We start from the raw sequence: 13,311 nt of genomic DNA, 5'->3' as shown, positions 1-13,311 counted from the left end.
ACGGAAAAAGAAATTCTCGTAGCGATGTGTTTAATGCCTCGACTTCACGGCGTTCCATTTATCATGGTCGCTCGAGGGGGTGGTGTAAGGGTGAAGATGTGACCGTTGTCGAACGAGAAACACCCGCCTCTCGAATTTTACCCCTTAATGGAGAAACTTGCTAGGAGCCTGCCTGCCCGTACCCGTTGCTTTTATATCCGTATTTTACGAGATTCTTTCCCGACCTCTTTCGTCACCCACCCTCTCCGTGCCCTTTACGACTTCCGCGTTTCATTTTCGCCGTGGTGCTTTTCAGTTTCGCCTAGCCGCTGTTTCCTTCAGCGACGAAAACTCGCCGAACGAGATCGACTTTGATAAAGCTCATAGAAAATCAACGAAGATAAGCGAAGTTGTTAACAGCGATGTATCGCGAGAAATCAACAGACACACAGCGAAGCTGTGTAACTCGCAGGTCCGTGAAGGGAAGAAAAAAACGATCGGGCCAGTGAACAGTCACCCTAAGCGGTCGTTATTCGCTGAGCGATTACACGGTGAACATGCAACGATCAAACGGTAAATTCGAAACATTAATTCACCGCTGCGACCCACGAACGCGAGACTGTCGCCTGATAAACTCGTTGAAAACGTTTCCTTTCTGCTCGGACGGCAGCCACGAGGGTGAAGTTCGTTAAATGCACTTTGCCGTGCTGCAGCGATTTTAAAAATTACCAGCCAAGAGAAGCAAAGAGAGAGAAAGAGAGAGATTCTTAATGCGCCTTCGTTGAAAGGCTAACGAAGTTTACCGAACGGACGGTTGTTGAAGCGGAGAGAAAAATATAAAAGAGGTACCGCGACCAAGAAGCGCATACGAGTTTCGCGATTATGCAAAACAAGGAACTCGGAAGAGCCCGGCTTTTTTCCCCGCGATAGACCGAGCGTAGCCTTCCCTTTTAGATATAATTTCTGTTGCCAGAGAAGAAAAAACTTGGCGTCGTGATTTAGTAGCGCGATTCGTGGCCGTGTGTGCGCCAGCGCTCGCTTCCACTTATAAATTTCCGTTATACGATGTCCTTTTGTACGCGAGACGCAGAAACTCGCCGGATGCGCCACGCATAAAAAACACGAACCTCTTTTCCTCTCCTCTGGCCGGTAAGTCGCGAAAAGTATTCGGCGTTATAATGGAACGACTATTAGGAGCGAAGAATATCATCGTCGGCGCGGTCGTTCACGCCGCGAAGGCGTTCCTCTATCGATCCTTCGGCTGCGTTTCGCCTGTGGGAGAGAAAGGGAAAGTAGCCAACCGATTCTTTCGCTTTATCATGACCTTCGCACCCCCGAGAAAAAGTCCGCAACTTTTCCCATTCTCCTGTCGCTGTGTGCGTCCGCCTTATACACGGAATCCCGTCGTATAAAATTCTATTTTCAAATTGTCCGCACGAAAACGTAAAATTACCGGTTCTTTCAACATACAGAATTTAACGACGTTAGATTTTTTCGCTTATACCGATAAAACAGAGTTATGAATATTTATGCTCGACAGTGCCCGTAATAACGTTTGTCGAAAACGCGAATACCTGCAACAGCAATGAATTCAACGTTGCGAAATAACACTGAGAGATCACCCATACTGAGGCTAGAGCTTCTAGACAGAAGACGTAATACAGGAAGGCCTTACATCACCGGAACACATACTAAATGCTCGACATTAAAAGCGCGTTCCGAGTTTCGCCGGACCCCGCTACGAACCTGTGGTATTTACTAAGAGCAAGCTTTTTTCCGCGAGAACGCTCCCATTGTTATATTAATATTAACCCTACGGTCGCAAGGTCGACGTATACGCACAATGCGCTTTCAACGTGTCATTCTATGACATTCTCCCTTTATCGATGTCGATTCTAGCAGAACCCAAACCCCGTCCCATTTTCAGTCGCGATTCGGCACTGAACGCTTTAACACGCAACGAAAGGGGCAAATTGACCGAATGGAAAGTCCGGTTACGTTGTCACAACCCCGTGGACGGACGCGAGTGAAATTCGTTGCCTCTAGTCGACTGCAATTTTGTACATCCCATTTGTGCAAGCAAGGGTGTCGCCGTATGAAGAAGCAAGCGCATCCCTGAATAGGCTAGGGGTTGGTCGCGTGGCACGTTGAAAAAATAAAACCAGGTGAAATTGCGTTAAAGCGAATTAGCCACGCTAGGCTTGATTTAACGAACCAGCCTGTACGGTATGTTTACCATGAATATGAGAAAAGGGACAGGCCTCTTTGTCCGACACAGGGGGGCGAAACGAAAGTTCAGGTCACGTAAGCGACTCCCGTGGCGTTTCTCCTCGATCGATGAACCCTACTTTCCGTGTAAACGGTTCGTAAAGCCATCGAACTCCAGCCACGGCGCAAAATGACAAGAAGCCTAAAAGCAACCTTGGGCGACGCGCCACCGCGTTGCGAAGCTTCATTGGAAATTCGTGACCTACTTGCCTCTCGTGCTTTTCGAATCTAACGGAAACGTAGGCGAGCCTTGGAGAATTTTAAAGACGCGAGAAGCTCTCGTTGAAAATACTTGCAGATGTGATTTTTCATAGGAGAAGATTTTAAACTGCGAGTGTGAAACAGGTGGAACATCCATGGAACGAGATTTCGTACTATTCTCTGGTGCTATAAGTAGAATAATTTTACATTCTAATAGACTTCCTAGAATCCAGGTGTTTTAGTATTTTTTAAATTCTTTTTTAACACATCGCCTTTAGAGAATCCTTTGACGAGAAGGTAAGTCCTTGTTGACCTTTCATGTTTTACCATGATTGAAGTATAATCCTTCTTTCGCTCTGTCGTTATCCAGACCAACACTGACTACAGAAAACATTTATACGCCATAGTATTTATTGTTCCATTTGCAAAGTAATTCATTAGATCCAAGTAAGTTATATGACATATCGCATATGCGTCGAAATGGTCTCCACTACTAAGTTTTCTAAGAAAACTCTACATCTGGTCTTTTATAGCAACTGAAACGTGCAACACAACAAACATCGCAAGAAGACTAAAAAGGAAACACCCAATAGACCTCATAAAAGATATAACTTAGAAAAAACGAAGCTAGCACCCCGCTGGGGGTAGCCACCCACATGCTATATTTATATTTATTTTATTTTTTTTTTTCTCACCAATAAGATATAACACTTTACCAAATGTCCTTCAGGACAAATTGTAAAACCAAAAAAAAAAATCTGGTCTTTTAGTTTTCTCAAGCAGTGAAACCATCGACAGCGTATACACAAAAGACTAGGTCGAAGGTAAACCATAAACAATTGATAGGCGACGTTGGCTTCAGAGTTTTCAGTCGTAGGGTAACACTACTAGCGTGCGGATCTGGATCAACTCATATTATATTCCGAACTTTGTATTTACACTTTAGTATTCAAAATATATATTATCTACCTTACAATTACAATCCACGCGTTCCTTTGTATTCGCATACATCTAATAACCTCGACATTATGAAACGCAGAACCTAAGGAAAAAGAGAAATGTTTGCTTGCAAAGCAAGATTATGTGCAAATACTTCTTGTAGACGCTGTATATATCAAAAGTTATCCTATCTTCGAGAAATCAGAAAAAACAAATGGAAGCGATAGGTTCCTCGGCAAAAAGGAAAAAGTCAGCATCGAACATCAATCGAGTTTTTCCCCAGATCCCCAAGGTTCCAGCTTTTCCAAGCGTAAATATTAATATCGTAAAAGAATCTCGATCTTCTTGAACGTATTTATTTGCCAGTCCCATGGGCTACCCATGAAACGTCCCGTTTCGATTCCAAGTAATTCTAGCCGCGATCCAATATCGGACGGCCATAACTCGTGCCCGACAAATCGCAATTCATGCACACGGGAGCGTGGTACAGCATGGACGAAGGTATTAGGAATTCCTCCGGATGTGCTCTCGAAAGACGGAGACGCTATGCATGCATGAGTTACGTTCCGGTCGAACCGGGTCGGTGAGTCATTAGTAGCATCGCGACGACAACCGTGAACTTCGCCTGTGGAATTACATTGTTTCTTGGCGTTGCTAACTGTACGATAGTATAGTCTGCGTTGTCTACGATACATCGATAATATCGCGATCCCGTTGCAAGTGTTCGTTAGTTGGAACGTACGCGCATTTCCAGTAAATCGAAACCTTTTCAACCTTCTGTTCCTACGAAATACGAGAGTTCGAAACTTTGAGAATCGACTGCCGTTAGATCGATGGAAATTGTAGAGTAACTTTTCGAAGGTAAGAAACGTCCGGTTGAAGAGGTGAAAGTAAAACCAAGATGGATAATGAGGCAAAGGGTGGATTTGACGCGACGTACGAAGCCAAGTTTCGTTGCCTCGTTTTTATTACGAATGCCAATCGATAACGCGGCTCCTACCTACCTCGAAGTTCAACGAGTGGAAGCAGCTGTCCAGGAGGCATTAGTCACCGGGATGTAATTTCTGGCCCACGCCCTGTCCCGCGTGCATTTGTGAAAACCGGAGAACTCGGCTGATTGCTCGCGTGCACTAAATAGCATTAACGTTCGACAATTATTCTTTCGATATTTCTACGGTACAGGATAAACGAAACTAATTGCAGGCAACTCGTACCCGTCTCTGCAAGTCTCTCTAGCGACTAAGGATAATTGATCCAGAGAGCGCGATCGACGACGAGCATGGATGCATCTGTCGATTTGAATCCGTGGCGGTGTAACGCCGCATCTGGATGTACATCTCGAGAAGCTCACCGAGCAGCGTTCGAAATTAATTCCTATTTGCGATCGACGTAGCAGCGCCGTGGAACGGGATACGTTTGCACGACCGCAACATTTTACGCTGCCTCGATGAAATTAACAAACTCGGCGTGCTGCGATGATTCGAGCATGGCTCGTTCGACACACAGTTGCACGTTAAATTGATCGAAAGATGTATAAATCCCACGTGAACCGAGACGATTGGCGATAAAGGGACAACACGCAGCTTTGGAGCTTTCAGCGGGCACCAACTGCAACACTTAATTACGAACGGTGCGCGCATAGGCATACTATTTTCCAGTTCGACCGAGCCGACCAGCATTACGCTTTTCAAGAACATTAAACACGACCAAACGAGTTCGATAAATTGTCACGCGAGAGATACGAATGGAAAGGGATAAAGTGGAACGCGAAAACTGGGGATTGGTAAATAGGAATTACGGGCGGTGTTTGCTTTTAAAATTCGAGCTCAATGAAAAATCGCAGGCGCCAAAACAAAAATAGCCGCGACATGAAAGCGGAACGAAATCGAAACGGAATCTGAGCGAAATCGAAATCGAAACGAAATCGTTGAAGCACCGTGCGGCAAAAGAGAGAACTTGTAATTGAAATAGATCCGGCTAATTGTTATTGCGCATTGCAGCGCGTAGATATAATCAGGTTGCACGGCAAATAACATTGATTTTCAATGATCGCTATTATTGGACAAGCGGTCGGACAGCGTGGAAGCCGCAGAGGCGATTTTCCTTTCGTCCCCGATACTCGGGATTTATCGAGTGATTGATTCCAATCAGTTATCCAACTGTTTATCGAATAATCAATGCCGTCGTCTGTTCGCCGATGAGGTGCATGGAAATTACATTTCGCGGACACGCGGTCGCGCAACCGTGCGACTGGACTTTCGTCATCGAAAATTTATACCGTCCCTGTTCATTTGACATCGATAATTTTAAACACAACCACAGCCTGAATATAGTGAAAATTATTGAGAGACATTGATAAATGCCAGGAATATTTTAGAACAATAACTTCATTCGTGTTCAAAGATAAAATGGAATTAATACATTTCGACTTATTTGAAACTTTTCGACACGCAGAAGCGAAAGATTAAAACTATATACAAAATAATAATAAACCAAGAGTACATGATTTTATGAATAACGTAAAAAGTCGATCAAACTAAACATTATACTAAGAAAAATGTATAAAGCGGAAATGGATAAACCTTTCATAACGTAATTCCAAACTGAACGTGACATTGTCATATAAAATGTACGAGTTTGCCTATGAAATGTAAATGCGATCGATCCTCAAACGCCTAGAATTACACCCTTTTCGATGAAACAAACCAAAAGTCGACGAGATGGAAGAAAAGCGTCGAACAAAGCAGGCAAAGGAAAGAATGTGCCGATGTTAATGCGTAGGCAGTCAAACAATATTATAAGCTAATTTCCCGGAATCGTGTGCCGTTTGTTCGTTACGCGAGGACGATCGTAGATTAATTTAATCGAAATGGAGTAATAGGCCGTGCCGCGTACGCTACAATATCAATTTGATTCTGCGAATGGTCCATCGGTTCCACGGAATTGTAAACAGACGTATTCGACGGGGGAGGATTCCCATTGCGATTATCGTCACGATTCGTATAGGAAGCAGGTTACGACGAATGAACTTTCTCGTCGTAACCTGCTTCCTATAGATTTCCTTAATTTTTTTTTTTTTTTATTTTATTTTATTTTATTTTATTTTGGTTATTTTACAATTTGTCCTTGCGGACATTTGGTAAAGTGTTATATCTTGTTGGTGAAGAAAAAAAAATATAAATAAAAAAATAATATAGCATGTGAGCGGCTACCCCCAGCGGGGTACCAGCTTCGTTTTTTTCTAAGTTATATCTTTTATGATGATTTCCTTAATGACGCACATTTTTACCCCGATCTTTGCGTCTTACATTTCGACCCCGTTCTATCTCCATCCGCGATCAAAGATTTTAAGTAAGAAACGATGTAATATTCCAGAAATAAAAATCTCTAACATGGATTAAAATTTCACTCTACGTTCCGAGTATCTTAGAATCTAAAATAAAATATTTCTGTTCTGGAAAATAATTTAAATCTTTTAATTTCGGCGCTTACATCGTTTGCCGTTTAGATTTCTCGATTATCGATGACCTGTAAGCTCGAACGAGAGACGATCTTATGCGTGTTCGTGCTAATGCGTAGGAGAAAGTGTAACTCGTTTGAATGCATATCGTCGGAAGGAGAGGAATCTTCTTTCGGGCTGTAGGGATTCAAATCTGCGATTTTTTAAATTCATAACACTGTAACTAATTTCGATCATCCTAATCAATGTCACTCTCTACGACTTTTCCTCCTTTTCATTCGCATATTCTTCTCTATACTTACACTAATTTTAATCGCTAATCTTAATCGCTTTGGAGTATGATTAGATTGTGTGACTACTGTTTTTGAGGTCGGAGAATATACGCGGGTAGAGTTCGTTACAATTTCATGCTACTGCAAACTACCTTGTATGTAGAGAGGCAAAGTTTTCTCGTCTGCGCATTACTGAGAAGTTCAGTTAGCACAGGGAATGCTAATTGTTTAGAGAAGTAGTTCGTAGTAGAATATGAAAAACGGACTTTCTGAAACGCAATGTGCCTAGGTACGTCGCGTATTTACTTTAAAATATCGGTAATCGTTCGATAAAGTAGTAACTCTTGAAAGAAAATTCTTGCGATTTTTGCTTTGTCCTCTCAAATGTCAGCGTCTGAGGAGAACAGAACGCAAAACCAGAAGAAGCTTTCGCACAGAAGCTGATGGGCCGCTACCGCGTTACACCGATATCCGATATCGAGCGTCTTCCTTTTAATGGGTATACCGATACACGGCCTGCTACGTCCGACACACTTTTATGGCAATCAATCGAAGCCGTAAAACCTTCTCGAGTCAATACGTGACCTATACAGATCTGGTTTCTCGTCTTGACCACCATCGTTATAACGTCTCGAGGAATGTTACGACCTAACCAGACTCGAATTACGTCGATTCCCTTTACGTTCGAAACGCGTTGATTCGCGCGAAATCATCTGCCCCAGCTATTCGTAAATCGCGTGGAATATCTCTACGTGCAAGGGATGGCCAGTTGTCTCAACTTCGCCATCGTCGCGATTTATTTCTCGAAAATGTCATTATCGAGTTTGGTATGAATTATGCCTTTTCAACTACGAAACAAAATCTTAAATCTTTTAGACTATACGAATCATAATTTTAAATTAAATTCTGTATTTGTTACAGTATTAAACTCGCGACTAATTATTTTACTCAAATAAAAATATGGATTGCAAGAATTGAAATCTTTACGTGATTTTTCGCCGGAAACATCAACGGCGAAAAGATTTCTTCTTAAAGTACGAGGTTGCTGTGTTCCGACTATCAAGAACAATCGCGATACGTAACAAAAGCCTAGCCGATAAGAACTCGCGATTGGCGAGTTCGTACAAGCAAAAGTGGGACTTACCTTAAGCTGATGTTGCGGTCGTCTGAGCGCACCCTGGTCTCGTCGTCCGCCAAGTCGATCGGCCTCCGCTTCCAATCCCTCCATCGAGGACTCAGCTTCGCTCAACCAAGCCAAGAACTTGTCCAGGGACCGGTCGAAGTTGTGGAGGGAGTTCATCGCGGAATGAAGCAGTTTTCCTCGATTGATGATACTAAGAAGGATTTAATAGATATAGTCTTTCGTCGCGATTCAAACAGTCTGCTCGAAACGATCGAATTCGCTTCAATGGCAAACGCAAGAACGAAATCGCGAAAGAATAACTCTTACTATAAAAATTCTGTCAACTGCGTTCGAAACGTTTAAATAAATCCAGTCGAATCAAGCATTTTCAAATCATACACTGACGACTTTAAAATTAGAAATTTCTATTTGACAATTTTCCACGATACTAAGATAATGCGAATAAAACTATAATCGAGGCATACCTGGTGTTGAGGTTGTTGTATCTCTGATTGATAGTCTCCGTCATCTTTTTCACGCGAGTGGTGTCGTCCTCCTGATAAACGGCTATCAGCTTCTGCGTCAGCTGATTGAACTGTTCGATCTGATGCTTGTACTGGTGGAGCTCCGCGTGGAACGACTGCAAGCACGAACGACGTCGAAATAAAATGAGGCGGGCGGGTCACCGTGGAGGCGGTAAACTTATATCGCGAGCGGCTCCGTCAGACTCGAAAGTCGCGTCCCTCGATAACTCGCGAAAGTTAAATCTTCCTAGAGAGGGAGGCCCGGCTTTCATCTTTCATGGTGGCATCCCGTGCCGTGGAAACTTTTATTTGGTCTGCCGGCGACCGATTCGCGTCGAGAAAACTTACGACAATCCAGATTAAGCCGACGAACCAAAAAAAAAATTCTTATTCATCGCGTTCGCCCGACAAATTATCTAGGATTTTAATTTCAAAGGAAACGTTTGCATCGAAAGGACTTTGAATTGAGGGAAAATTGAAACTATTTTAGAACGAGACGTGAAAATGTAATCGGACGACAAACGGATCAATTAATCAATTACGATTGCAAGTACCAAAAGGGAGGAAGAATCTGGCCATTGGTAGACACCGGAAAGCTAACCTTTGTAAACGAAACATACACCGGAATCAAGTTCTATTAAACAAGGCTGAAGTGTTAGCTTAGGACTTCGTAAAACCGTGAAAACTCTCGCGATGAATCGTTACGGTAATCGAATAAACGATCTCGATGTTTCTCAGGTATCGTCTTGTCAAACACTCACCATATTCGGACCTCGGAAGGGAAGTTTTTGAAATACGAAATTAGGGCGAAATACCGCCTGGCGTTAAGGACGCGTAGAAAAGGACAACGATCGAGAGTGACAACAAACGAGGCGGGGCTGTTGCCGTTAGAATCAAGGTGAACCCTAAATTCCAAATATATCGTCGTTGCTCGGCGAAATAAATTATTCCATGAGCCCATTCGGCTCTTTTGAATATAAACAGAGTTCTGGCCGCGTGACGTACTACGCCCTGGCACGATCTCGCGCTCATTGCAAGTTTGACCGTTCTTTCGCCTATCTCTCGTGCGTACTGCTCGGCCATTTTTCCCTCCACGAGTCGCGTTATTCCGATACACAAAGCGGAACGTTGCTAAAAAGAGGTTAGTAGCTACCGGGATGAATACCGATCCGTTCGCTCTCTTTAATCGCGGTCGCGGCCTGTAACGAAGCTTCTAGCCAGCCATTATACTCGCGACCGTTTCTTTTTATATTCACTTCTTTCTTTTCCTTTTTCCTCTCCTCTCCTCTCTCCCCCTCCCTCTCTCTTTATTGGAGCAATCGCAGAAAATGCAAGCCGGTTAGATTATACGGATAACTTTATTCGGTCATTTGCGTAATTTTCTGATGGTACATAATTAGATTATGGGATTAGTACAAACTGCCTTGATGGCGGATGAAATTTAATATCTGAGAAGGATCTTTTTTTCGTTTTCATTGTTTTTTAAGCGACAGGTAAGAGAGGTCGGTGTACGGGATGTTAAAACTCGAGGAAGTAGCCGCGTATAGCAGAGTAGCCTCGTATCACCGGTCTATCCGGAAGCTGGTGAGCGTTCTTATGGCTGGATAGGTGCATACTGAGAATGGCAGCCTCGGGGGCAGAGATCTGGTAAAATGGAATAAACTGGTAGAATACGAGGAACGTTTTGCGCTAACGTCATGCGTATTGTTTTAAGGAACGCTCGTTCTCCGTGACTTCTTGTTTCCTTTCTCTTATTACAACTTCAAATGCACTGCTGCTCTCGAGATTGCTACGTTGTTGCCTTATTTGTGCGAGCGTTTCAATGAAAATCGAGTTCAAGTTCAAACACTTGTCAAGTCTGAAACGCTTGCCACTCGACCCTAATGTATCAACGATTCTTTCAGCCTCTACAACGTAACGCGTTAAAATCCACGAAATTATCGTTATGTTATAGGAATAGTTACAGTAGCGCCACGTTTTAACTTCCTCGATATCTACGGTTTAATCGTTTTTTTAACCGACTTCGTCACACGAGCTAATGTCGTTAACGAACGTGACATCGCGTATAATATGTGCTTCATTTGTATTTAATTTAAAGGAAGGATACGTAGTTACGTAATGAAACAATTACAACTATACCTTCCTTGATAACTGGCTAGATAAAATATCGACCCGTGGACACTTAACGCGATTAGGTGCTGCACCCGAGAGATGTCTTTTACCAATACAAACTATAATACACCTAATATACCCTGCGGAGAAGCGATTTTCACAGTGAAGGGAAATATCTCTGAATTCTAGGTTGTTCGATATAATTATGCAAAATTAGAACGCGGCCAAAATCGATCGTCATAATTATCAATCAACACTTTAAACCACGCACCAAGCCCATTCACCGCTGCCAATAACACGGAATTCCCAGATGATCGTTCATTCAGTCTCCTAATCGCAATCAACGCAAATTGCTGCGATCAAACGGGAGAACCGGTTGCCTTCTGTCTGTTGCACAGCCATTGACACGAGAGAGATAAAGAGGAGATAAAGAGGACGACCCCGAGAGGACGGTTGTCCGCGCACGGGTTAATGCAGCTCGGTTAAGAAAGGGAGAAAAATGCCAGCGTACCTTTTGTTCCCGGAGCTGTGCCTCGAGAACATCGGCAGTGTGCCCGACGGCCCGCATTTTCTCCAGCCGAGTTTCCATTCGCGCCAACCAGACCTCCACCTCGTTCCTTTTGGCCTCGTATCGCTGACTGTCCCCGAGCATCGCGTCCAACTCCGTCTTCCTCTGCATCATTTTCGAGTTCATTTCGTCCCAGTGCTCCCTCAGCTTCGTAACTGCAACAATAATCGGACGGACGTGCCGTTTTCATACGATCTGTGTGCCACTATCTTCGCGTTTCTTCCTATTTCTTCGACAATTTGTATCTACCTTGTCGCGTGTCGCTGTATCAAAACGGTCAAGCGTGATACACACTGTCGTTGAAAAGCTGGGGATTGCCGCGTGTTTCGTGAAAGGTAAGAATATTAAGGGAAGCGACTCGAAATTTCGTTACCTTAAAAAACTCTTTTATCGCAAGTTTATACTCTAACGATGTCTATAAAGTTAATCTTAAGATAAAAACAAAATTAGCAGGGCGTTGGATATACGTAGGAAAATTGGTTTCGTTATATAGCAGTGACCTAATGGAAAGTTATAGCGAAATGGAGGAGAGAATAATCGTCGAGGAACGGGGATCGTCGGAGATTGAGCTGAAACGCGGGGCTGTCTTTGATGTAGATGGCTGACACAGATAGCGAATGCTTTTCACGACAGGTGATGATTTATGTGTTTAGTATTAGCGCAGCAGAGTGAAATACTCGGCCTGTAAGATACGATCGATTCGATTCATCGTGAAACGAAAAGGGCGCCGACGGATTAACTTGTTAAAACAACATACATAGATTATGAAGACAAGCTGCCAACAAACGGAATAAATTCAATCTGTGTCTCGTTAGAGATTCATTTCATACGGTTCCTCCTTTTACGTAAATCAAAGTCCAATAATAGAGCGAAGATAAAGTACGCGGAGCTGCGGGGCTCGTTGCTCGGTTATCATAACCAATCAGTATCCTTTTGCAAGAACAATTCGAAAAAGCCAGGTCGAACACGGAATTAAACTTATATTTTATTCGATGACGTTCGTAACAAGGGCTGCATGAATAAATAAACCTATCCAAGCTTTCGAACAATCGTTCCAATTAATCGATCCTTTCGATTCGCTGCTACCACGACAATTTCAATACTCGTTGGACGAAACAAAGGAGATTTTAAATAAACGTAAGAATCACGGAATCGTATAATCGATCGTTGATCGTTCTCGAGAGGGTTAAACGTTCTGACACGAGGACGTTAAACACGATGCACGCTCGAATTCGAGAGCGACCGATCGTGTAGAGGCTCGTTAATGGAACGCGAGGAAGTCGGCCGCTGGCACGTGCTCGTTGAGCATCAAGAAGCACTTCTCAGCCAGGCTAAAATCCACGTTGAAATTCGCGCCAGACACGAGGAATCGGCTGGAAACTGTCCAAGCTGGTGCAGCTTAGCGGGAAAGAACGCGCAGCTGGAAAAGCGGGGCGCAAAGCATTGGCAGCGTTTCAACATCCGTAACAACAGAATTACCACGCGTGGACAGCTCTGCAGAATGGGGTTCTATAGTGTACCTTTGATGATGCAACGCATGTACAGGATGTTTCGCGACAGGGTGCCGGCAAACAGGACCGAGGCTAAAACGAAAACAACGTGATTGAGAGCGTCACACTCTCTAAATATCGTAGGATTAAAGTTGTTAAGCTAGCATGCTTACGAAACACGACTGGAACGAACTGTCTCGTGGTATACGGTCTCTGTTAATATTCTCTGATGTTTTCCCATAATATTTTTATTACCACCGCTGCTGCGATTATTGCGAGTAATTTGTTAAAGAACCGTATCGTTGGTTTTTAAACAGAATTTTAACGAATATGTTGAAAAACGCCGTTTCGTACGGCAGAGAATGGAAGACATCG

The 13,311-nt window shown here is 43.4% G+C and overlaps 1 protein-coding gene across 10 annotated transcripts in view; it reads right to left on the bottom strand.

Moving 5' to 3' along the window:
* The window catches only part of LOC132910266 (dystrophin, isoforms A/C/F/G/H), a 455,671-nt gene that overhangs the window by 303,175 nt on the left and 139,185 nt on the right, over positions 1 to 13,311 (bottom strand). For all 10 annotated transcript variants that reach the window (XM_060965815.1, XM_060965814.1, XM_060965813.1 and 7 more), the window contains 3 exons: positions 11,390 to 11,601; positions 8,728 to 8,882; positions 8,264 to 8,453 (listed from right to left, as the gene is read on the bottom strand). In XM_060965815.1, the coding sequence (XP_060821798.1) occupies positions 8,264 to 8,453; positions 8,728 to 8,882; positions 11,390 to 11,601 (557 nt within the window). The remainder of the gene's footprint in view (positions 1 to 8,263; positions 8,454 to 8,727; positions 8,883 to 11,389; positions 11,602 to 13,311) is intronic.

Source organism: Bombus pascuorum, chromosome 9 (assembly GCF_905332965.1).
Source record: "Bombus pascuorum chromosome 9, iyBomPasc1.1, whole genome shotgun sequence".
Lineage (NCBI taxonomy): Eukaryota > Metazoa > Arthropoda > Insecta > Hymenoptera > Apidae > Bombus > Bombus pascuorum.
Note: the sequence above shows the minus strand (reverse complement) of the source record. Positions and strands in the feature narration are given on the sequence as shown.